Source organism: Tinamus guttatus, unplaced genomic scaffold (genome assembly GCF_059628265.1).
Source record: "Tinamus guttatus ecotype Peru unplaced genomic scaffold, ASM5962826v1 Tinamus_guttatus_pri_ptg000171l, whole genome shotgun sequence".
Lineage (NCBI taxonomy): Eukaryota > Metazoa > Chordata > Aves > Tinamiformes > Tinamidae > Tinamus > Tinamus guttatus.
Genome location: NW_028288705.1, coordinates 394,279 through 421,077, shown reverse-complemented (window position 1 = coordinate 421,077; position 26,799 = coordinate 394,279). Strand labels below are relative to the sequence as shown.

Sequence of the window (26,799 nt, the reverse complement as noted above, 5' to 3'; positions counted from 1 at the left end):
CTATGGACCTGTAGCCTCTGCTCAGCTGAAGGAAATTGCACACAAGATCTTTGCTGGCTGCCAGAAGGAATACTGTCTACCTACGGAATACTGCTTATATGCTCATCTAAGCAACTACATGAGGATAGTTGGGATGGGGAAGAAAGGGGGAAGCAGCCAGGCTTTACCTTGTTCCCTTAAGAGCCTGCTTTATCACATCTAAATCATGATTAGACAAATGGAACAGTCAGTTGCACCACCAGCGTTAGTAACTAGGTTTTTTCTTGGTTTTACACAGAACTAAAAATAGCAGTAGTATCCTGGCCTCAGAAGAAAAAAGCCTAAATCTTGTGTGATAGACGAAGTCACTCCCCTACACTGACACTTTAGCAAAATGTTTTAAAATTGTTATTTATATAAAGCCCTTGTCTTGTAGTGGTGTTAGTGAAAGCTTTCCTCTCCTGCAGGAGCCTGCAGTAAAGGCAGGCCGGGCCCTGGCAGCACCCGCGGCGCTCACCCCTCCGAGCGCCCGCGCAAACGGGGCAGGAAGCCTCGCACGGAGCAGCACGGGCCTCGGAGAGGGGACCCAAGGGGTAATATTGCCTGGTTCTGCTCAGGTCACAGCCAAGAGAACACAGAGCTTTGCAGCTCCTAAAAACTCAACCAAATGATTCAAAGAGCCTTAATATTTCACTGGATGAAATTTTATTTTTTGATAAAAAAGATAGAACCAAATGCAACTTTTAAATGAAATCATTTATTAAACCAATCTGTCTTATAGGAGGTATATATATATATTTTATCATTAAGACAACTTCAATTAAATGACTATCTACAAAAATGGCTTTGATTGTTTTATTTTCATGTCACCATACATGAATGAATGAATTTTATGTCTTATGAAAACATTTTACTCAGTATCAAAAATGTACACATTTTAATAACCATTACTATGGTCCTAAGGGATTTTTACATTTAATTTCAAAAATAAGTCATTTTATTGCTGTATATGTTACAGCATAAGCTTAAACCATCCTATACATAATAAAAGTGTTGTGTAGGTATATAGGAAGCTTTTCATGTTGTCACGTGCCTTCATGTTTGAGACTAGAAGTGGGAGGTTTGCTTTTTGCCTTTTTTTAATGCAAAAGCTAGAACATGTACTGATGTGAGCACAAAGCAACATTTAAAAATGAAAACAAGACCAGTCTGAATGGCACAAAAGTTAACATTTTCATAAATTAACAACCAGAGTTCCTAATCATGGAAAGAGATACATGAAATTCCAGTACTTCCCTTAGGGCTTTGCTCTCTGGAAGAATACCTGTTAAAAATGTGTAAACACAGTCTTTTAGGACAGAGGAATCTGAATCTCAGAATTATACAACAATTAGATATAAATAATTTTCTTTAACATACAGAAACACTGATCTCAAGGACTTTATATTAGACTTTGCTGATCTGAGGATTACACTCCTCAGAACTTCCCAAATGAAGCATATTGACAGGGTCTCTGCAAGTACAAACATCACTTTTTTGCTGTTTCAACTACACAAACAACACAAACTATATAAATACCAATCTACTGAGGATATCACAAGGTGCTGAGCATAAGTGACCCTTCTACATCTGCAGTTATTTGGAAAGAAGGAGCATTCTTCTCCTAAAAATAAATACTTTTATTGCTTTTAGGTACTGTGAATTTCCAAGTTATGAAATAATTTTAGTCTGAAATTAGAAAAATCATTACTTCAATTTTTCTTCACTGTCATGACTAAATTATGTGACAAAATTAATATTAAATTATAGACTCTTTAAAGAAACAAACAAACAAAAATCTTACCTTTAAGTAATTTTTGAACACTTTAGCATCAGGCTGCTGAAGTGCTTGACAGAATTCCTGTATGAGAAAATAATGAAATATTAAATAGGTAAAAGGAAGAAAGCAACTCAAGGTATGTTAGGGGTATATGAAAAAAATATATATATCTTTAAGCCGCTCATGTGTGACTACCCATTTTCCCTAACGGATTAAAAAGAACAAAACGAAAAAAGTCCACATATGTTATGACTAAAAAAATTCATAATAGGCTTTAAGAGGAAGACAAAGTGCATTCTGGGGTGAAAAACATTTATGTTTCCCAATACACAAGCTAACACATAGTTGAATACAGAGAGGCGGGGTATCTCAGAGGACTGAAATTAAGGCAATCAAAAACAAACAAACAAGCAAGCGAACAAAAAACCCATAAACTTTTCCAGTAACTTTTGGTAGCTTGAAATGAATATTTTACATAAACTCTTACACCTAGAGTACTATATGCATGCTATATATTAGATATATATTAGATTACAGCTTTATATTACATACATTAGACTAGGTTACAACAAAACCTGTCTGTCGCTGTTGAAAAAAATAGAAAGTCTTAGATCAAAATAAAACACTGGGGTACACGAATAACGCTTTATTTAAACCTCATGAGTGCAATTATATCCTGAATCAGCAAACCTCATTACTACAGTTTTTATATTGGTTGTGATTAAAGTTTTGTCAGTCAGCAGGTAACAGCTCTCCCAGTAGCACAGGATGCTCCCCGTGTGGCTGCAATGTGAGCAGTGAAGCAACTGCCAGGTGTGCAGATTTCCCTTCCGAGAACCCTCCTGGACTGCCTGTACTCCAGAGTAAGGGCCAAGGGAACCCTACATTGTGCAGCACTTTCACAGCAGAAACACAGCTGTGACTTGAATTTCTGTAGTGATGAACGTGATCTGTATTTTTAACACTTGTTTTTATACATTTTTATACAGTCAATATTGTCACTCTACTCTCAAGTATCTGATGTAAGTATCCTAATACATTTTAACTTGAGGGAAAAAAGTATTTGAATTAAAGTAGAAATGTGGCTTAGATATGCCCTGGTCTCTTTCCTGCAAGGTATTCTTGCAGTAACTTCACTTTTTACACTACATGAATTGGACTCTAGTACTATATCAAAATATCTTTTATTCGGGGGCAGTAGGAGACTAATTTTGCCTGTATAACTTCTGTTCTCCTTTGAAATTTCCACTAGCTAAAATTTTCCAAGTGTTCTTTTCGGAATTCCTACCTGAATTATTTCTGGAGCTACTTGCAAAGAAGGCAGATATTCTTGCTGAAGATACTGAATGCATTCAGGACCCTAAAGAAAAACAGTACACAACCAGATCAAATATATTTTCATATAGACTTTTGGAAATCCAGGCTTATACCATAAGGTACAGAAGAGCTTGAAAACAAATAGTCTATTTGACTATTTTACATAGAAGGGGTGCATATCAAATATCGATTGCTCACATTATTCTCAGGTGTAGTGAAGGGAAAGATTTATCTCAGTCCTGGCATTAAGAATTCCAGGTTCAGTACCTTTTGTTACACAAAGGAAAAGCTTTTGAGAAATTGCACTGAAATAAGAACTATTCTAATAAGAACAGCTTCTTGTAATACTATGTAATTTTAGGTAGATAAATGGTACAAAATGGCATAATCCCCAAACCTCTGAGAGAAGCAGACAGGTCGGCTTTGGCTAATATGTCAGTATTTGTTTGCTTTTTTTCATCTGCATTTATCAAATGCCGCTCAAGAGGTTTTACCGTGAAGTGGTATACAAACAATGCCTCTTTAAGAGGAAAGTGAATCAACTTTTTTTTTTAATTTTATTTTTCTTCATCTGGGCATAAGTTAACACTAGAAGTGGAACCTGTCGTAAAAGTTCACCTGAAGGGTAGAAAAAGAGATTTCACATCATTCTGCTATAGCTTTATTGGTGGTGTTTATTAAGTATTTGCAATAGGAAGCATTTACCAAAGCTCCATTTCCTACAGATGTCTCACTTCTTTTGGGCATGAAGGAACACAAACTCAGAAGTATAATGCAATCTCTTCTCTACCACTTTCCACAAAAATTTTAAGAAATTTCTTATATTTGTGTCTTTTTTGACTTGCATTTGACAGAGGGAGAAGAGTCAGCCACGTTTAAGGGTGTAGCAGAAACAGTAACATGGACAAAAACTGTTCGCTTTGCCAATAAAATGGAAATATGCTAATATGCTTTCACTTTTCCTCCCATTTTTCAAGTCAGATATTGAAAGATACTTTCAGTTTTTGCCAGAATACTCTATAGCACACCTCCAATTGCCTTTTTGATATTCAGTTTAAGTCTATACTGAAAAGCAGAAGAATGATAGTTTTTCAGTTAAATCAAGAAGCAATTAAGCAGATTTTTATCCTTAAAGAATGAATGAATATTTTGCTATAAACTGTTAGGAATCTGGATTCTATTCCTACATAGTATTACAGCCATTCTATTAATTCACGAGGATGAATTACTATTCTATTTTTGTGTAAGTATTTTTAGAAATTGATAAAAGCGCTCGGAAAACCTGCAAGGGTTATTCCCTGCCAAGTACTGTGAAGCTTACCCTTTTGAGATGAATTGTTTTTAATGTCACTGCACATTCTGATAAAGCCTGTAATATAAAGCAGAACATTAGACTATTCAATTAGCCTTTTGGTTAATTGTTTAAATCCCAGCAAGCTAACAAGGCCCAAAACAGAGGCTAGCTCAAAACCATTACCACTGCCCTCTCCCTCACAAAATGCTAGCTAAGCTTCAACCATTACTTCCAGTTTTTGCTCCACTCTATCCAGACCATTCTGGCACAGCTAAACACCCAAGAGGAACTACAGAACAGCCATCTGTATCTGTTTGCTTTCACTGAAATTAATTCATAAGTAATACAGGTCCATGTTAAACACTGAAGACTGCACTTCTCTAGCACACCTTTAAACATAGATGAGACAGAGGACCCAGTACCATACTTCCAAAAATTGGCATCCTGGAATTCCCTTAAAAAATAAAAGGACTTTTGTTTCTGAGAGAAGCCAATGTTTGATACCAAGTGTGCATGTTATTTATCAATTCCATAGAAATGAAAGTAAAAAATCTGTAATACACACCAATACTGTCTGGGCATCTGCCAAGTCAAACGTTTGCTTTAAAGGTGCTAAGAAACATGCAGGAACAATGTGTTTGTAGACAAAGTCTGCAAAACCCACCGGTCCATCTTTGCCTCCTGAAAAGACAAATAACATTCCATATTTTATTCTTGCTCATGAAAAGCAGCAGCTAGAAAGGAACTATTAAAAGACAGTCTTACCCCACAGCTCCACCAGCTTAGAAAGAATAATAAAGCAAGTCTTCTGTGCAATAGGATCTGGGTAATCCACTGCTCCTTGAATGACAGTGAACAACACACGCTCCACATTCTGGGCACCTAAAAGAGATTAAAATAAGCTTGGACATTTCTGGACTTTTACACTATTGTATATCAGAAAAAATAACACAATGGAATATGTTTCAACTTAAAAACAATATGCAAATAACATTTGATTATGCAAAAAAAAAAAAAAAAGGCTCAAATATTTTTGGGAAGCTTCCCTCATGAAGCAAACTACTCTTAAGCTATAATCCATTTCATCTGACAATTTTAATATTTTGTTTTCTTTACCAGTCGTTAATACAAAGGTGAGGATCGCACTGACTTAAATACCAATTTTTTTTTTTGTCTAAACCTGCCACACTTAATTCTCAGCAGTACTTAATTAGCTTACATGCCTACTAACATATCCACAGGTATTATTATCCTACTTTAAATATCTGTACTGTTTCCATACTTATTTCTGTTTAATTCCTTTAAATGTCTTAGCTGATCACAAACGACTCCAATGCCCTTCTCAAGAATGCTCTTGCTACATTAACACTGCTCTTTCCTTTCCCACAGCTTTTGCCAAGCATTTTAAGGATGGGGGAAAGAGATCTGAGCTCCATCAGCTGAGTCAATTTAAAACTTTTCACATCCCTAGACATTTTGACTGAATACAGATTAAAAGAATTACTTAGTAAAGAAGTAACTGAATATTTGACTGTGAATTCCTTATGAAAAGTTAGCTATGAAAATCAACATTTTCCATTTCAGCACTCATGATGGGGATAACCTGGTAACTAGATATTTAAAGAAGTCAATTGATGCCTTTTACTACAGATGACAAGACCTGGTGACAGTAGCAATATAAATTATGGAAGAAATTACTGACGTAATTATTTCAGAAAGTAAATAATACAGGATGAGCTAAGAATACTAGCAGCTGTCAGTGGTCTTGTCCACAATTTGAATATTCATGAAAGCTTTGAACATTGCTATCCATTTTGAAATACCTTTCTACAGGAATATTTTATGAGCGCTGATTTATAAATTAAATACGGTGTTGCATGCAACACTACTTCTCCTGACAAGTTGGAGAAAAAAAAATCAAGATAGCCAAGAACCACTAAGAAGAATCTAGCAATTACGGTTGGATTTTACAAACTCGAACACTTGATTAAACAGAGAAAGTTAAATATAGTACTTAGTCTATCTACTCCATCTTAAAATAAGTAGCAGTTCTTTAAGGAACTAGGCTAATGATTTTAGCAGACAAATTGGTGGTTGCCTTAGGTGAGCCCAGTTCATTGTCCCCAAGGATGGCAGTGTGGCACCTACCTTGATTAGCTATGACCTCACTCATTCCGCTGCCGGTTACTGTCTGCAGAAAAGCAAAGTAGCTCCTCCGTAACATTTGTTTTTCTAAAGCAGCAGACTGGTCGTTTTCTTCTGCTGGAAGGAGCAACACTTCAAAGATAGCATGAAGTAGTGGCATAAACATCTGTTGCAGAAAAGGTGAAACCTGTGTCTGTGGAGATTGGAAGAAGGTATTAACTCAGTTACATCAACCATTTGGAAGTTAAAACTTACAGGTGCGTTATAGTCCTCAGCTTGATTCAGTTTTAAAATTAGTATTTTAATGTACCAACTATATGTAATAAAGCAAGTCAGATCAGGCATGTGACCACACCCGACTTCCATATCACCTAAAGTCTTTCTAGTTACTCATCTAGCCTCATCCTATGTAGGAACAGAAGCTTTTTCAGCACTCCTCATTCTTCTTTTGAGGCAAAGCATTATTTCAAATACTGAATTATTTCAAAATCCCTAACATACAAAGATGGGCTGTGGTAAAGTCATTCTAGTTATGAAAAATACACCTCGGAGATGCTAAAATTAACAGCAAGTCACTTTTTGTAGCACTTATCTTTAAGGATTGTTTAAACAAAAAAGTTTTCCTAAACTGCTAAACCAGTGACATTACAGAATGTCTGCTATGTATTTCCTACTTGTAAGCAGGAATATATGTAAAGGTACTAAAGTCAACGAACAATTTTGCGTTGAAAAGCAAATAATCCCAAGAGGTTGCTATTCAGCCACACTTTCCATAAAGAGGCGATGCAGATGTCCATTTCCTAATATTTAAGCTCTTTAGAGTGAAGAGATGATTAAAGATAAAAGACTATCATCTGCTGTTACCTTGAACTGCTTTTTGGACCACTTCTGAAAAGAGCTACAGAGTACTGAAAGTATTTGAGAGACTAGGGAGGAAGACATATGTTTTGAAAGCTCCTTTACAGTCCATCCAATCAAATGCTCAAATGCCACATTTATCTGGATATATTACGTTTCTGTTTTACTGGGCACAAAACGCATTTCTTTACTTTTAAAAATTCTATTTTTGCATTCTGATGAAGGACTTACTTAAGCCCCTTTAAAGGGCTTCTTGACCTTTTCATACAGCAATTAATTTGTCCTCCTATTCATAACTACGCAACCTTCTCGTGGCAGCTCTATGAAGTGAGCCAGAGGAACAGGTTTGCAACTTATCATTGCAATGTCTTTGCATTTAGACTGTCTGAAACCAGGAAGCTCTCAAAGGCTATTCAAGATCCTTCTCTATAAAAATCAGCTGATGATCTACTTAACACAGACCTCATGCCTCTGTTTCAAGAGCTCCAAAGTTTTTCCAAAGTTTAAAAATCTCCAACCTGTTTTTTATAATACTGCATTAAGCCTCACTGTATGTTTTTGTGTAAGAATACTGCATCATCTTCTTTAAATCAATGTTTCTCCCTGTATGGACATCAAATGTTTCTATATATGTAACTATAAATCTCATAAGAAATGAGAAAATGTACTTCAAGACTTAGCATACTGTAGGAAATATTAGCTTCCACTTTTTGGAGAATGAAGTTAATTGTGTCAATAAAAAGAACAGCATTGCTGTAAGCAGTACTTCAAAAATTAAAAGAAAAATCTAGAAAGAATTTAAGTTTGAGATTAATCATAAAGAAAAGCACTCATTTTAATTGATGCATGTCCAGCCACATACAACTGTGTTTCCTAGTCAGATTCTTAGAAATATCCCTAGTTATTCCCAGTGAGGTGAAGTTCTGACACATTCCACCCTCTTCCCTCTGTTCAGAAAACAGTTGTTCAGCAATGCTCTGCCTTCCAAAAGCTTATGCAGTACCATACCTTAAACTTAGCTGTTATTTGGTTTATAAGAGGAATGAATTCTTGAAGATCTTTTGCTTCACAGTCTTTGAGCATGTGTTCAGAGGCAGAAGGAATGAATGGAAGAACTTCTTCCTCTAGACAAATAATCATGCGGTGAAGGAAGGTGCGGACACCACTTCTCAGGACTTCCTTCTGTAATGGACAACTGAGAGCTGGCAAAAATGTCTGTAAGCAGTCCAAATACACTTCAGAGCAGCCACACTGTTTTACAGTCTGCTTATTGCTGAAAGCCTTGCTGGTTCGGCTGTAAAAGCAATACCCCAAGTTTATTTAAGTTCACATTCCAATATGATGAAGAAGCAAAAACATCTAGAATAATGTATTCTTTGAAATCCATGTACTAAACTCAAATACATTTCATTAGATGGGAGGTAAATACCAGAAGTAACAATTATTTGTTAGGAAGTCACTATACATTGGTAGTTTTTGGAAATTTAAGTCTAAAAATTCACAAGCAACATATCGAAATAGCTCCATACAGTTCTTTGAGGAAGCCATTTCATGAGGAATGAGAAAGATCTCAGTTTGTTATCGACTGGACTGATATTCTCTTTACCTACATCTCTAACAGCCATTTCTAAGAGGACTTAACTCATTTCTGGGCTACTATGAAGAATTTGACAATCACTAAACTTTTTCAAGATCAATAAACAGGCAGAAATTCAAACCCTCCTTACTAAAAATTCTTTCCACTTCCCTTTTACTTAAACCAAAAACAGTCAATAGTACCTACCTAGCAAACCCAACAGCATGATTCAAGCAGTCTGCCAGTGCCATCTGTCTGTCCTCGTCTTGTGCCATCATCAGTTTTTCTAATAACACTTTAAACTTCTCCATCAGTGGAGTCAACAAATTTCTCATTAGAACCTGTTTTCTTTCTGCAGAATATTCACTATTAACTATTAACACACCAGCCGTTTCATAAATGAACAGCTGATCATCGCTGCTTAAGAGAGCCTGGTAACCATTTTCCTAGAATGGAAGATAACAGGCATAAATTGTTAAAACATTCTTATGGAAGTCTTCTACTAATAAAAATTTAAGGGTACTACTTTTTCTTTAATCACTGCATAATCAGTCTCTACATAACTGTCACAACAGCTCTGATCTTTCCCTATTTACGTAGGAAAACAAACTGTTAAGACATAAGAATAAGTATTCTATACAGTTCATAAGGATGAAGATCTATATACCCACTGCTAGCATACACTCCCAAAAACTCCAGTAAGCAATGTTATTTAAATTGGGTACAAATAGATTCATGCAAGTGATCTCATACCAGAAAAGCATAAAAATTGTTTTTAAACGTTAATGTACTTAACTTACAATTCAATAAATACTTTGGCACTCTAATGAATAATGCAGGTTTTAAGAACTATCAAGAAAAAAAAAAAAAAAAAAAAGCTTTAAATACTCACAGGAGGAGAAAGTTCCAGTAGGTCTTGTATTCGGTTCAGAACATCTTCAATAAAGGGATTCATTTGCTTACTGAAGTAAAACATAAACATGCAATAGTGTTTAAAATTGTATGCACTTTTACAGAATTCTTGGCATTTCCCTTAACTAGTAAAGCTTGCTACTAAGCTAACTTTTTAATACTTTTTAAAATCAGTGTTGTAGAAATACCTGGGTTATGGATATGATGCTTTTGGTAGGCCAGATATATGACACAGTGGGAAATCAGTCAGGTTTTCTTTCTTTCTCTCAGTCTTTTATAAAACATGCACGAACAGCCTCATTCATCTGAATAAAGTAGTTTAATTAATATTTGAAAAAAGCACCCTTCTGAAACCTGAACAGTCTTGCAGTTTCTCCTGCTTCTACATTCAAATACCTGCCTGTGAAATCAGATCAATAGGATGAATTTGTTTGACGAGCTGTAACAGACTGAGTAAACTCCATCTGTAGAAGTTTTCTAAATATTCAGGACTTGGTTGGGCTTGGGAGGGTGAGTCACTACTGTGACTTTCCAGATCTGCATACTCTCAACTGTGCTCACTGAGCTCAGGAAAAGTAGGGCTGTTATACTGTTCAGTCTTAAAAGCTAATAAAAATAAGCCAAGTATATGCCTTAAAGTTCTTCATGACAATTATTTTCCAGTGCTACCTTAGTATTTTAAAATAGCACATCTCCATTAGAATTTTTTAATGTATTTTGATTCATTATTTCATTGCAGTTAATATAAAGCCCAGCCTGTCCCAAAGAAGCTGAAATTCACTGAATTCACCACATACAGCCCTTCTGCACAATCTGGATGATTTTTTTTTTTAAACAGTTTTTACTCACTTAAGAGACTTGACAAATCTGGAAAAGAGGTAAGCTGTTCTGCTTCGCACTTTTGGACTTGTATGGCGAAGACCACGGTGATCTAAAAATGCCATCTGCAATCAAGAAAGTATTAAAGTCTTAAAATCCCTAAAAAAAGGCTGAAAAAGCTAATTATTCAACAACATAAGAAAATCAGCCTCATTAATGACTTTCAGAAAAAAAGTTACTTATTTTCAAGAAAAGTCTTATCTAGTTGAAAGAGTAAATGAAATGGAACTTACTAGAACAGTTGGAATGTGCTGAGGTTCAACAGCAAAGAATTTTTCATATCTAACCACTGTTTCAAAGAATTCCAGGGTCACTGATGTATGCTGGTAGGCACTAACACCAGAAGTCACCAGCTACAGAGAAAAACATGAACAAGTTAGCACTTTAACCATTTATAAGATTAAAATACAATTTAGGTGACATACCAATATTTAACATGAACCATTCAAACTGGAATGTTTTAGTCTTTACTAGCACTTTTAAATAGCTCCAGCTTCACGTGTACTTACTGTTCTCATCATATCTTGCAAAGCTGTAGCTTTTGTAACATCACCAGAGAAATGAGCACCATGTGATACAGGAAGAGCCTCAGCCAACATATAGAGTAGTCTTATTGCTACTTCTACTTCCATAAACCTCGTAGTCTGCCAATTCCTAAACAAGGAATAGGAAGATCATATTAGTCAATGGTAACTTTTGAAAAACAGTTATCAGTTTTACAAGGTGATTATATTGCTGTGTTCTTCCAAATATTCTTCAGCTGCACTGCATAAAAGCACAGGTTGATTTTAATTACGCAAACACACACTGGCAATATTTCAGGATGCCTTTGGAAAAGTTTATACATAGACGTAGCTCTTTTCCATCAGAGCAGTAGTTATTTCTCTTTACAAGTTTTAACTCGAATGCTTTTATCCAGATGCCTATATTAGCTACAAAACTAGCCTACTTTACTGTGTTCAGCTTCAGTTCACTGACACAGACAACACTATTCCTATTTGCATATATACCACCCTTCTAGTTAGGCACCAAGTAATAATTTTAGGAATCTAGTAATAACGTTAATCTATTTACAACACAAGTTGGATTTTTTATGTCCCTTTTTACAAAAACACTACTGCTTTTTTTCCTTCATCCAAATTTGTTCCTCTGCTAGCAGTAACATAGAAAATTACTTTCTACGTGTCATAGGCATTCCTTTAAGCTGTAAACAAGTGCATCTGTCCAAGCGACTGTTGTTGTGCAGGTAAGTGATAGTTCAAGAGGCATCTCCAGGAGAAAAAAAAAGAGAGAGAGGAAAAGCCCAACACTCTCATTCATTACTGCATAAGGAAAGCTTTTTTTTTTTTTTTTACTATACAAAGTCAGGTTAATCATAAAGTTATAACAAGCCTATTCAACCAATTGACTTTTCTTTGCTACAACAGGCTTATGTTCAGTACAAACCAGGATGGTGTTAAAAAAAAAACGAACAAGCTAAGGACAATGTGTTCACATAGGATTAAAACAAACAAAAAAAACTTACTGAAGTGTAGTGTTAAAAACTCTGCGGACAGATGCCAACAGTAATTCTGGTGAGACCTGAGCAAGTCTGTCCAGTAATAGTTTCAACTGCTTTCTGTACTCCACAAACATTGCTTCATCTTCACCCTGCAAGAGTCATGCATCAGAAAAGCCCATATTTCCATACTTAAATGCAGCCAAAACTGTTTTAGGCAATCGCGCCTAGAAAAAAAACACACATACATAAGGAAACACTATACCAAGCTCAGAAAACTCTATAGGGCTCATCTGACACTCCTGTCATGCAATAGCAGACTCCTTTATTGTCTAGTTATAACTCAGTGATATGTTGAAGTCTGTGTTCAATCCAGAAGCACATCTAAAAATAACAGCTTTTCAGACTGAAGATAAAAGCCAAAAAATCAATGAAAGAAAATGCTCTCGGCAAAACCTTACTGACCCAGCTCTTGAAGACTGACTCCGTCCTCACACAGAGGTTCTTCCCCAGTATCTATTTAGTCTTAAAATTAAACTGACAAAAACATTTATCATTGACTGCATACAGCCCAAATCATTTTTTTAGACTATACTTTTCTGAAAGTTTGGAGAAAAAGTAAGTTTGCAGAACATATTCAGTTATTATTGCTGGCTGACAGAGATACAAGCATCTGAGAAAAGTGAAATCAGGACTTTCTTTCTCTTTAGGCTATTTTTATAGAAGTTAGACCTCCTCTAGATGTTGTCATGCAGCACCTCCAAGAACTGAATATATTTCGCATATCTTTTGTATGACACAGTAACAATGCATGGAAACATGAAAAATTCCTCTGAAGGATCCAGCTCAACAGCTATGCTTAGCAAACAGCACAGCTCTATTTGCCTAGAAATAATTCACTGTGAAATGCAGCTGTAACTGATCTGTCAAATGAACTGGCTTAGAAAGCCCTTTAGCGTATTATTTTGTACTATTCAGACATGCCCTTAGGTTAAAAAGCTTTCCACACAAAAAAGCAATAGCCCACAGACCTTAGCTTCAAATGCTTAGCCTGTACAAACTACTGATTTTTTTAAATTATGAGCAAATTTAAGTTGCATTTTAGTATGATCATTTTTACACCAGACTACCTCATTTTCAAAATTGTATTCTTCATCATATGTCAACTTCTTCATAACAGCCAACATGATTGCCTAAGGTAAAGAAACATAACAGAACTATGAGTGCAGAAGCAGGCAAGTGATAAGAAGCAACAATTAAAATCCCACAGTGAAGAAAATACTAAAGTTTGTATTAAAACATTTGCAAAAGTTTAAGCTAATTCTATTTGAATTATCATTTTCAGAGATGCGGCGGATGTAGCAGTCCATATTAAAACAGATGCTTTATATCCAAGGCACGCACACAAGCTATCTCGGACGCTCAGCACACATGACACAGCAGAGTGCTGTCTGGGGCAGGATTATCTGGCTTTATTCATTGCTCATATTCTGTGCTGTTCACTTCCACACCAAGAACAACAATTAAGATGACTTTATTAGGCAGAGGGAATCTCAGGTTGCTTGTGATCCTGCTTTAAAGATCCAGGTCAGCTTATCTATAACTAACATTTCTTAACACTGCAACATCCTCGAAAGGTTATTTTTTTGCCAGGTTAACAAGCTGAATTAGTTCAGCAACAGATCCCAGAACAACAGCTGGGACCAGTGTTCAAGAGAACAGAAGTAAAACCTTCCCTTTTCAGCAGCAACAAGACATTAGATCAATCCAAGCAGGGAGGTGCAATTTCATCTTTAGTAAGGACTATTGGCTAAGTCCTGTAACAGGAATGAAGATTTCATCCTTTCTCTGTTGAATCTCAAACTCTACTCTGTAGAACTCAGAATCTACATACTCTAAATGTATGTTACACAATGCATTCTTGAAATAAGACTCTAGTCAAAATAAAGTTTTAATTCTTACCTCTACATTAGCTTTTTGTTGGTCTGAAAGCGCAGAAAGCTATAAACACAAATTTCAAATGTTATTTCTTGCATCGTAACTCTTTTCCTAATAGCAAAATACCTTTGTTTTCCTTTAATAGCCATATGATCTGCAAACATTCTTTCCATGGAACATAAGATTTAACCCAATTCCTTTAGATTTCTAAAAACTGTATAGATGATATGCCCACAGCCAATCAAGATACTCAATACTAATTAATGTAAAAGGATTACTTTGTACTCTGCTTACAAAGAGTATTGCTTTCTTATACTCCCAAGAAATCAGAGTCAATAATAAGTCAAAAAATTGCATTAAAATGAGGGCAGACATATTTACTTGTTTCAGGATGTGAAGGTAGTCATAGCAAAATCCAATGATATTAGATGAGATGTCGTCATCATCATGAACCAGGAGCTGCAACATTAGGGCCACTTTTGCTTCAATAGCTTGCAGAGTATCTTGAGCACTCTTTATATCACCATTTTTTACCAGTTTAGTCCAACTAGCTATTAAAGCTTGCCCCATCCCATTGATGAGCTTAGAAAATCTTGCCAGAAAATCCACATCATCTTCCTGCAACAAAATAAGTTTGAGTGAAAATAACAGCAGAGTTCAGATTTAAATGGCATGAACTTACAGACAGCATCGTCTGTGCTTGATATGTAAATAGTGCAATGTAAAAACAACATTTATCTCCTAGGTGGATAGTAAAATTGCCTTGTTTTCCCTATGGAACAGAGAAAAAAATTAAAGCAATGCTACAGCTGGCTGCCTTCCATCGTAACAGCAGACTGATTCATCTTTTTAGATTAGTCATTTTCTCTCTTCACTTTACAGCAAGAATTAGGTTCATCATTTTAGGGGAAGCACAATCATTTCAGGGGAAGCACATATACAGTTTAATGTGCAGTAGATAAAAGGAAAGACACTTCATGGGAAAACTTTAAAGATTTAACAGCCACAGTTCACTTTGGAAATACTGAGAATGATAAGGAGTGAGTAGAAATTTTCAGTAATCCCATTAAGAGCGAGTGATTATTAAGTACTTTGGGCTTGCATTTGCAAAATACTCTTAACTAGAATTGAGAAATGTTGCTAGAACAACCATTCCCAACACAAGATTTGCCCCTTGCCAAAACTGTACACAAACACAGAAATAGCAAGTCTTCCTTGGAGACACCAAGTTAAGTTAGAGGAGTGATTTCTCAGTTAATGAATATACATAGTCTCCAATCTGGTAGGCATGCAATGCAGGTTGGAAGAAGGCTTCACAATGCAGAACTAAACTATCTTGCACTTGGAAAAACTGGAGCCTTACAAGAACTAATATCTCCTTCTCCACAGCAGGAAATGAGCAGCTGCTTCTCATGCACTACAGCTGCCCAGGGAATGAGTCTTGGCTGGTAGGTCTATTTCCCCAGCTCACAGGTAAGAATTTCAAGTTTCACATCCAACAGCGCAAACATGCACTTAAATGTCTTCTCCCTGCCCTAATTATATACAACTGGTCTAAGGTCTCGTTCTAAAACGCCTTTGCCTTGGCTGTAATACTGGTACTTACTACAGAATCATTTAGAAGGGAGGAATCCAGGCACTGAAAGGCTGAAGAAACAAACAGTAACGCAGTACAGTTTAGCAGAGGAAAGGAGAAGTGATGGGTTTGTATTAGGAAAATACCTTGATTCAAGAAAAACAAACTTAGGACAAAACAAGTAAAAACTCATTATATTTTAAAAGAATAACATGTTTAGCATCAGTGCAGAGGCACAGACAATTCTCCCCTGCTCACATAGACTTATTTTTTAGTTTTATGCTTATCTGCTTAAGAACTGAGCCACTGTTATTCGAAATCAATTTACAAACCTGATCAATACTGAAGAGGCCAGCAGACTGCAATACTTGACACAAAGATTCAACCAGTTTTGTTTTATCAACTGGGTCCATTCCCTTATTTACAATTTCAAACAAACAATCACATGCTTCTTCCCGGAGAACTTCCACAGACATGTGACCTAGCAGCATATTTATAAACCTGGAAAAAAAAAATAAAATATACGTATATACTCAAACACAATAGCATCATATAGAAACTTTGTATTAATTGTTTGCATATTTACAGCTTGCTTTCTTTTTTTTAAAAAAATAATTCTACTGCAGTGACTAAAACCAGCATTTTATACATTTCACAGAGAATCTGCCAAACTTTTCAGCCATATATCAGCTTGGAAAGTCAAATGCTTTATTAAGAAACAAGCATGAATGTTGCTGAATGTATGAATGAATGAACGTCTTTAAATAAAGACCATTTTTAATGTAATGCCACAGAAATACAATCAGCATGCTATGAAGGTTATTTTTACAAAAATAACAAAAAAAATATTTACAAAAGAAACTCCTACCTTTCATTGGCTATCAGGCTCAAATCTATCCAAGATACATACGCTCCAACAACTTCAAGGCACTGGCATGTCAACTCTGAGTTATTATACTGATAATTTTGTAGGATTTGGTACCACGACTCCACCAAACTTGGAATGCACTGTTCCCTCATAGTATCTTTTAATAGGGTGTTCCTACGAGCCTCCTATCAATACAGTAAAAGGATAAATTAATCATGTCATAGAAAAATATTAGCTAGCAGCATTTTCACATCTTCTCTCAGATAATGCTGGTTCAAACAAGATAAATAACTCTGAGGACAGAAACTCCAGAAGAGCAGATTACACCTTCTTGAAAGGCAATGCAATCAATACCCTACATTTCTCTTTATTTACTTTTGTGCCCATAATGTCCAAACACTGAAGAAAGGCTGACAAAGAGAAAAGAAGTCTTTTAGATCACCAAATAGATTTCTGATGTTAAGGCTCCTTAAAAAAATGTGCTAGTGGAAATTTACATCTTAAAATGAGTCATTCTAACATTAAAATGTCTAATTCAATCCATTAGTTTTTGCCGCTAGGTCTTCTCTGTGGGCTGCAAGAGCTCTTCAAGCAAAAAAAATATATATTTATTAACTGATAAGTATGAAACCATGAAGAGCATTAACCTGAAGATGGTTCTTGGACCTAGACTACGTAACGTCTCTAAGGTAGATTTGCCATAGGGAGGAAAAAAAAAATCTGCAAGTCTTTTGCCCTAATTAAACTAGAATTCTTCTGAACTTTAAAGAAAGTGATAATGCAGCGTTGCAACTTGCCTCTGATGTATGAACAACATCACGGTCTACCAGCTCAGCATCAACAGCCATCAGGATTCTGAGGTACATATCCACTCCTCGCGGATTAAGGTCAACTACTGATAGAATATCAAAAAAGAACTTGGGCCATTTGGTGAGATATTCAGTAACAAAAAGCAATGCAAAGACTTGTGCTGCTTTGTTGCGAATAAAAGTCTTCTCAGGCTGGGGATTCAGCATCTGGTAAAAAACAAAATATTTGTATTTATAAGACTAGAGAAGTATCATTTATGCTTGTTGATTTCTCTACATTGAATAATATATTTCATCCTTTCTCTCTTATTGACCAAGATATTAAAAAAGCCTCATCTTTACAATGACTCTGAAGAAAACTTAGCAGAATTGGGGACATTATCTCTGGTTGATACAGAAGTCTTATTCAATAGTAAGACATTACAAGCATTATTTAAATAATAACAGCAAGTTTTTTTTAAGTTGGTGCAAGGAATAAACAACAACTAGAATCAAGATAAGGGCTTCTTGTGGTTAACTTCTGCCCGAGTTAAACATTAGCCTTAAAATCATCGAGATGCACTGATAATCTCAGCTTATCAAAGAAAGGAGGAATCTGTCATTCTAACAATTTCTCTCCCTCCTTTTTCTATAAACTCCCACTAAGTGGGTCAGTTTGCCATAAAAAGAAATTAAAAACAGTTTTAATGCATTTCAAACTGATTTTCAAATAATGACCAACAAGATTACATATTTCCAGTTGGGCTAAATAATGGCTAACTAAGGAAATTTATTGGTCCCATGCTCACACAAAAGTAGTCATCATACTACTATAATATTAATAGAAGCATGGTCTGAGTAGTCTTCCTGTTCATTTATGAACATCTGCTAGTACTCTAATAGATAGGTGTTTGTCTAAAACCAGTTACTGCTCCTATTCAGACCCAGGAACATTAGGAATCTGGGTTATATCTCTCTAAAGGTAAACTTTTAATACTCCAGATTTGGCATACAACCATTAACAATCCATCATGACCTGATGTAAATGTTTTATATTTGTTAACAAAAAGTTCAAGCATGGACTTCTTTGCAACAAATAATTTAAAGAACTTCTAATGAAAATTAGCATGTTCAAAGCTTTTCACAATCTGACACTGTATCTTTTCAGGGAGTGCCATTTCAATTCAGGTTACAGGCTGGACACTTCCTCTGTACTCAGCACATCATGCTTGCCTACTAACATAAGGCTGCTGTGGAGGAACATACTTACCTGGGCTTGCAGCCATGTTATGAGTGTTTCCCTTATTAGCTGCTGCTGGACTTCAGTAAGTTCAGAGTATCTGAAACAAAGTGTAACAAGATCAAAATATGTCTTTGCCTCATGTCTCCTGCAACATGCCAGAAGGCTACTTTAATTTGTACTGAAGAACAGTGTAGATGAAAGGTTTCTAGAACAGATACTTACAAAACTATTTGCATGTTACAGTTCTGAATGAAAGTCTTGCAAAGAGAATAAGGAAAGATGTTGCCTGCAATAATGAATCACATTGAGGCGTTAGTGCCTTCTGTCCTGGAGTAGGAACTTGAAGCTATGCAGAAAGGCTGCCTCAGTATCAGCGACATAACTTATTACCCTAAAAAAATGCATACATTTGACGATAACTCATAGGGAGAGAGAAAAGACATTTCTATATACCTAAGTGTGCTTAGTACATTCTTCAACTATTCTACCGATGTTGAGCACAAGACAATTCCTTCACATAGATATGTACAGTGCATTTATTACACAGATAAGGGAAAAGGAAAAAAAAAAGTAAAGAACTTGCATTTAGGTGATATATATACCTTCTTTATGATACATGTAAATTTTTGCAGAATTTAGTGTTATAACCAGCCCACTTCAGATACTACCCACACATGTTCCTTCCTAGGATTAGAGGAAGCAAGACTTGCCCTACAATTATTCTCCCAAGCTGCTCAGGGCTCTAAGGCAGACCTTAACAACTGCTATGGCTGAATATGGCCCCAGTGTTCCCCCTCTATTTGTTAAAGAGAAGAAAAAAAAAAGTATCCCACCTTAAAATGCTAGGAGAAAGAAAATGAGAAGCATGAAACAAAAGGAAAAAGCACTACAGGAAATAGTGACAAATTTGGAACAAGCGGAGGGAGAAGGACAATAAGGTAAAGCCAGATAAATAAACCTACAGAAAGTAATTTTCCCCTAAAATTAGGACACTAAGTAAAGACTTCACAATGAAAAAGAAAAAAAAGAAAAAAAGAAAACAACTTTCTGGCAACATCTCTGCCATGCTTCTTGCATAAATAGAGCTTTGTCTAAGAGTCTGTATTGAATATGCTACTTGCAAAATTCAACCTCTTTTCTGCAGAAATTGGCAAGAGTGCAGAAGAAGAGACATTACAGGGGGAAGGGTTAAGGAAGCTTAATATCATCCTCAGTAAGTGTGTCTGTTGAGCCATGCACAGGTTGGACTAGTTGAGTAGACCATGAGTTCATAAACAACTACTCCCCTCCCAAGAACAGATGAAGCAATGCAAAGAAAAGTCCTGCAGGCTTAAAGGCACCTAACCAACTACACTGAGCTCTGCATTAGTCTTGCAGAATCTAGGTCCTAGGTACTTTTACTCAGGAGTGATAGGAATAACAGGTATCATTTGATATCCTTGCAAAAAGTGTTAAAAATTGAAATTAAATAGCTTTACATAGTTGGTATCAAGAAAGACTACTCACTTGAACTTAATTTGATGTTCTAGGACTTGAAAGCAAAAGAATTTGATGTGATCATCACTAGAAAAGAAAAAGAAAAAACAACAACAACAACAAAAAAAAACTTCTGTTACTAGTGGCAATATTGTGCACTTCTCCAGAAAATAAAAATCCTCAAATATTGCAGACTGGTGGTCTTCATTAAATCAAGAATTACTATAAACAAAAGCTACTGCTGTTACTTCAAAATAAAAGTGACAAATACTTGAGTACTTTCTATGTTAAAAATGAGCAACTATTAAATTATTATTTACATTCTCCCTGTATCCACCAATTTGTTAGTCTGATTTCTGCACTGAACTTGCAAAACTACAATAAATCCTGCCCTAAAAAAATAAATCTATGAAGCTTCAATCAGGGGACCAATAGTACACTGGGTGAGAACTGCACATCGTGTCTAAACAGGAAAATAAAGACACACTGAGATACAGACAACAGTTGTGGGGTTCTCTTTGTTTGTTTTGTTGAGCTACTAAATTACTATGGAGCTTTATTTATACATTGCTCTTCCCTGAAAGACATTACACACAACTTAGAGACCAATGGCAAGACTAAAATTGCATATATTAAATACATTTTAATGTACAGCTTCCCAATTACCTAGCTCACTGTTTGCCCAGTTATTAGGCTGTAGAGCTAAAAACAAGCTGACACAAACATGGTGCTAATGAAAATAAGCAACGATTCTTAGATACATTACCTGTATATACTTTGAGCTAATGCTTCTGCACAGACCTGCCAAGCATCCTGAGATACCTTCAGCTGCTCAAAGTAGGCGAGTGCCTGCAAGCATCCAAAAATGTTTCATTAAAAAGAATAAAAAACACCTCCCTTTGCAAACAAAAACTCCACTGCAAGATGCCTCACTCACGAGACCTGCATCTAAACACTCCTCCCTCAAGAAGCATGTATTTGAACATATCCAAGTATTTATATAGCTCCTTCGTTACCACACTACAAGAGTATTCCTGCAAATGCTAACACTAGAAGAGGTGCTCATTTCCCTTTTACTTCAAATTTAAAGATTATTTTCATATAAAATTTACAGAATCAGTTGTTCAAGTTAGAATGGACTTCTGGAGACAGTCTAGTCCCATCTCCTAGCTCAAAGCAGGGTCAGCTAGAAGTTGCTCACAGACTTGCCTACTTAGGTTTCCAGTAGCTCCAAGGGTGGAAGTTAAAGTCCAAGTTCAAATTTGTTCCACAAGTTCTAAGTAGAAACACATTTAATTTTTTCTCCAAAACCAATTCCTACTGTTGCTGCACAACTGTGGCTGTAGTCTGTCTCTCAAGCTCAAGAAACATTCAAATACAGTGTTTCATTGATCACCTGTAATTGCCTAGTTTATGAATCTATGAAAAAGATACTTAAAAAAAAGTTTATGCCAAATTTTAGATACTCAAGCCTTTCATCAGACCTTCTAAACAACTTTTATTAACATTTACTTTGATCTAATTGCTTTAAGATTTAGCATGGCCTGTTGTATAGCCATTAAGTAATTTTTGAAATTGAGTAGATTAAAGACTTCATTTCAATTCTATAAAAATCTCTGTTTCCACACTGTGCGTTTTTCTTTATTTTGTACTTCTTCAGTTTCACAAAGTAATTACCCAACAGTTTGAATTAGTTATTAAAACAAGAATTCACTTATTGGAGATAATACTGGTTATTTCCTTATTTTGAAGGGTTTTATTGGAGAAAAAAAATAAGGGGTAGCTTATGTAAAAAAAAAGCAATAAAGCTTAAGTCACTATTGAAATATTAAGTCACCTTTTACTACAAAGTATTTCAAAAGCTTACATACTGCATGGTTAAAAGGTCAATAAATCTGCAAACTTCAAATTTGATAATGGCGTTCTATTAACAAAACATTAAAAATTAACTATAGCCATCCTTCCAAGCATGGTAAGTACCCACAAAGGACACATATTTAACAAGCTCCTTTCAACACCAGGATGTATCAAGCCATGTTCTTGGATATTAGCATTGATTCTGAAAGATATTACTGGAGGTCATCCTGTAGACACTCAAAATCAATTTCAAAAACAGCCTACAGAAAATGTTCCTCTTTAAATCACTGTGAAATTTTAATGCCTTCTCATACAAGCACCTGTTACCTTTTTGTCAAGTACTCACACACGATGATTACCTCTTAAACTACTTATATTAGCTAAAATATTAGTTTATATTAGCTAATACAAGCTTCATTATAGTTAAAAATACCTATTACATTAAAAGACACTAATGGCAGGTAGACAAATGCAAAAAGCAACTAAGAATTAATAGGACAACTGCAAGCAATTCTGTTTTCAGTGGATATTTTTCATTCTGGAAGAATCTACTTGAGGTGTTAAGCAACAAGTACAATGAACTGAAAAGACTGAAAGTTGCAGTCCATTTAATTTTATATAGGCTAAGTGGAATTTCATAGAAATGGTGACATATGTCCTTTAGTTTACACACATACTTCCTAAGTGACTTGCATTTATTACATGCCACCAGAATCCCCACAAACCAAATGTTTTTTGAAACAGCATCTCCAGTTACTGAAGAGATAAGCAAGTTCATCACATACCCTTTGTCTGAAGTCTGCATCAGCATTTGGGTTTAGCCCTAAAAGGGCTTGTTCATCCATCTTTGTCGCTATACCCCTTGTTTCCTATTCTTAATGGCCTTGCCCACTTCTTCCAGAGGAGAAGCTACAGTCATCTGAAAATACAGAAAGAACAACTTTATTTGCTTGACAACACTACAGAACTTAAAAACATAACAGCAACAACCAAAGCAGTTTGCACACAACTCAAGCATACAGCAAGTATCCCATAAAGATAACAATATGTATACTTCCACTAGAGACATCAGAAATTTCAAGTCCTTCATCAATATCAGAATTCATCTAGAAAATTCACTGTTTTAAAGAAATAAGCAAATCTAAAGTCCTCATATTTTTGAGCTTTCTTTAAAAAAAAAAATGTAATGAGCACAAAGCATGCTATTCAGCTCCAAGACTTGAGCTCAGATTTAAACACAGAGAAAATTTCAGCAAGATGTGACATAAGCACAAATCAGCCACATAAAAAGAATGCAGAAGTCTACCATTTCACAAGGCCAGCAAGTACAAAAATAAACATCTCTATCTTAAATATTGTTAGATGTCTCATACGTAAATACATTAATAAAAATTTTGCTTCTCTAGAGGAAATACATCAGGTCTTTTTCTACAGTGAGCACACACAAAAGTGCCACAGAAATTAACCACAACATACTTCACAGTGAGTTGTTAATCAAGTTTCCTGTTCTTCATAATGGGTGCTAATTTCCTAGTATTTTTTTTAAATAAAATTCTGTGTAAAACTAACAGTCAAGCTGACCGAATGTTCTAAAGACCTTATGAAGCTCAATGGGCCATTCTGCAATGCTCTGCATTAAACGCAATGGATAATGAGGTTCTGTCAAACACTCAGCTGTTGTTAAACAGCAAGAGCCTCAAAAAAAAATCTGGTTTGGTAACTTGGTTAATTAGACCTGAAATAAGTCCTTTTCCCTAAAAAGGTAGGATGTGGGGGGAAAAAGAAGATGATAAGCACAAAGAAGAGAAGGAATACAACAGAACTGTGGTTTGAAACTGCCCACATGCCTATAGGTAGAGCTTCTGATTTTGTCGCATTGCACGTCTTCACACGTGCTCCACTGCTTTCCCTCCCACTACAAGAAAGGGGCACGGTGACAACTGAGAGCAAGCACACAAAGGAAAACCCAGCATTTAATATGATGACACACAGGCATTTCTGTAAGACTCATTATGGAATAAATCATAACAAAATGCATCACAAGTAGAACTGAGTTCATTAAAAGAGAAGAAAGCGGGTCTTGACAGCGTAGAAACCAGAAAATTCCCTGTTCTGGAACACAGTAATGATTCATGGCACAGTGGCTAGCAAGCTTCACACACTGCGTTGCAATACTGAGCAATCACGCTCAGGGTCAAAACCTTTAGGGATTAAAGTTGCTCTCCTGAGTCTTCCTCCTCTGAACCCTTCACCCAACAGACAGAATATTAAAATAATGTTAAAATGCTGAGGGAAAAATACTTTTTTTGACAGCTTCTTCCAGATAGGGTGTGGTCCACAGTTCTATAAATAAAACTCCTAACATATACAAGCGTGATATCCTGATTATATTTTTTATTTCCGCTCAAAATATTAGCTTTCTACAGACTGGTGACAAGTTTTGCTGTTAAAAGTAACTTAACTGAGGGATGTATTTCTCTTCACATGTTTAGCTAACAACAATGCCACCTAGTTCTAAATACCTTACATGCGCTACATAAGTACATTTAAAATTTGATCATCCACCACATACATAAGCATTTCAGCTGGCTAGTCAACTCCAGAAGATACTTAATGGAACAGCCATCTCAGAAGATCAGTTCAAATACCATAACAAATCACTTTTAAATCAAGATTTTTTTTAAAAAAGTATCATTTTGTAACATTAGGAGTTAATATGTAGCTGCATAGGAAGTATTAAGTCTTACTTACACTGAATTGCTTTGTTTCTTTGAACTGCTACACTACGTTCAGTGGCAATGAGATCTTACTACAATTACGAGAGCTCACCCCTTTACAGCAAGGTCCTAAGGTTTATATTCCTCTCTCCAAGACAGTCTATTCCTTTTAAAATATTGGATACTTGAAATGGCTGAGACTTTCTTCATACACGGGGAGGAAAAAAAAAAAAGCTGTGGTCACACTTCAAGTAAAAAGGACAGCTACCGTAAAAACACTAAAGTGGTCAGAGGTATGTAACTTGGGTCCAGACGTGCCCTAACAAGGAAAGTGTTCACAGCATTTTGACTAGAGATGTTGACCGCTAGAACAACTAGCAATTAAAGAATACCTCATTTACAGCACTTAGGTGTACACAAGATTGTAATGGCACACAGAGAGCCAGCCACATACTTCAGTTGCTTTAAATGTTCTCCCTAATAAAATAAATGTAGGGAAAGCTCATCTCTTGCATTTTGTTTTGTTTTGCTTGCCAGAAATCTTGAACGTATTTACAGACTCTCAGGAATGTATAGTTAGGCATACCAGGTACACCTAAAATGAACATCTCTCTGCTGGCTACTTTTCAAACTTTTAAACTGGACTAGGATGCCAGACCGGACTAGGATGCCAGACCGGACTAGGATGCCAGACCGGACTAGGATGCCAGACCGGACTAGTTCTTCTTTTGGCGAGTGACAGATCAAGTCTCGATGTCGGCCATGCTCCTGCTGGCCAGAAATGCTCCACGCGGGCCAAAGCCCTCCCGCCCCTCAAGGAATTCTCCTGAGGGCCAAGCCGGTGCGCAGAGCAGCTCGCGGGCCACGCCAGCTGGGGAGGGCAGGCGCCCCCGCTGCGGCTCGCGGGCCGCGCCAGCCGAGCCGAGCAGACATGCGCGGCCCGCGGCTCCCACAGCCGCAGCGCGGCGGGGCACCCGGCCTGCAACTTCCCCTCGCCAGCCCGCGGCGGGCGGCTGCGCCGTGACGGAGCCCCGCACGCTGAGGGCTTGGCGGCAGCCCCACGCGGGCAGCTCCCCCGCAAGGCACCCCAGCTCGGGAGCCCGTGGCCACCTTCTCCCTCGCTGAAAGCAGGGCACCGAGCGAGGCAGCGCCAACGGCGGGGAGCTACGCGCTAGGGCTAGCAGAGACGGGCAGACGCTGGCGGTTCCGAGACCCCGCGGCTCGGGAGGGCTGGGTGACGCGGCAGGCCTGCGAGCAACGCGGGGCCCTCGGCGGGGCCGGGCAGCGCGGCCCCCCGCGCGCTCCCCACCAGCGGCTGGGGCAACGGGCAGGGCGGCTCGGCAGGCACCGGCACCGAAACCAGCACCGGCCGGACGGGGCCGCCTCCCCCGCGGACGAGGGGTGACGCCAACGGCGCAACGGCCCCCGCGCCCCCTCCCCCGCCGCCGCGCTGCGTCACCCCTCCCCCCCGCCCAGCTCCGCCGTTACCTTCCCGGTCACTCCGCCATGGCGGCGGCGCTGCCGGCTCCGGCCCCCGCAGCTCCGAGGCCGCCACGAGCATAGGGAGCGGAGCGGGGCAGGCCGCGCCGCCTCGGCTGGCGGCGAGAGGAGGAGGAGGAGGAGGAGGAGGCGGCGCGAGGGGAGGCGCCGCGGCCCTCGCGCGTGCGGAACGGCCGTGCGGCGGGGGGAGGGGAGGGGGCCACGCCGCCCGACTACAGCTCCCGGCGTGCCCCGCGGCGCGCTTGCGCACTCGCCTGCCCTCTGCCACCCAGCCTGGCTCGCCGGGACGCCCCCGCCGCGGCGCCTCTCGGGAAGGCGGCGGCGCCCGGGGGCTGCTGGGAGCGCGATGGCGGCCGGCGAGTGCGGGACCGCACGGCCACATCCCCGCCGCCGAAAGAAGGGTGTGCGGTTTATATTGCCGAAAACGTGCCCTGCGCGCTCGTTATTAAAGATGAAGACTGAGCTGACGGTTGCGAGGCGGTCGCGCGCGTGGCTGTAAAATAACGCTGTGATATTAGTAGTTTTCGTAAGTCACGGCTCGCCTGCCCCGTCCGCGAGC

General features: G+C 37.8%; 1 protein-coding gene across 1 annotated transcript; it reads right to left on the bottom strand.

Annotated features, from left to right (window-relative positions):
- Window positions 1–820: 820 nt before the first annotated feature.
- Window positions 821–26,358, bottom strand: XPOT (exportin for tRNA). The gene is made up of 25 exons (XM_088522929.1): window positions 26,229–26,358; window positions 22,809–22,942; window positions 20,933–21,015; window positions 20,197–20,253; window positions 18,718–18,787; window positions 17,457–17,675; window positions 16,660–16,844; window positions 16,124–16,292; window positions 14,597–14,833; window positions 14,240–14,278; window positions 13,408–13,470; window positions 12,305–12,429; window positions 11,289–11,433; window positions 11,013–11,132; window positions 10,750–10,844; window positions 9,881–9,950; window positions 9,196–9,434; window positions 8,421–8,706; window positions 6,558–6,747; window positions 5,175–5,291; window positions 4,975–5,090; window positions 4,437–4,484; window positions 3,087–3,158; window positions 1,823–1,879; window positions 821–1,303 (listed from the first exon to the last, which is right to left on the bottom strand). The coding sequence occupies exons 2-25, from the start codon at window positions 22,866–22,868 to the stop codon at window positions 1,277–1,279; spliced, it is 2,889 nt and encodes a 962-aa protein (XP_088379055.1). The 5' UTR covers window positions 22,869–22,942; window positions 26,229–26,358; the 3' UTR covers window positions 821–1,276.
- Between the last annotated feature and the right edge of the window lie 441 nt (window positions 26,359–26,799).

Excerpts from the sequence above, each read along its gene's own strand:
- XPOT (XM_088522929.1), bottom strand. The coding sequence starts at position 22,868 with ATGGATGAACAAGCCCTTTTAGGGCTAAACCCAAATGCTGATGCAGAC. Across the intron at positions 1,880-3,086 it reads TAGCTCCAGAAATAATTCAG|GAATTCTGTCAAGCACTTCA; the intron begins GTAGGAATTCCG and ends TTTCTCATACAG. Across the intron at positions 1,304-1,822 it reads TGTTCAAAAATTACTTAAAG|GTATTCTTCCAGAGAGCAAA; the intron begins GTAAGATTTTTG and ends CATTTTTAACAG.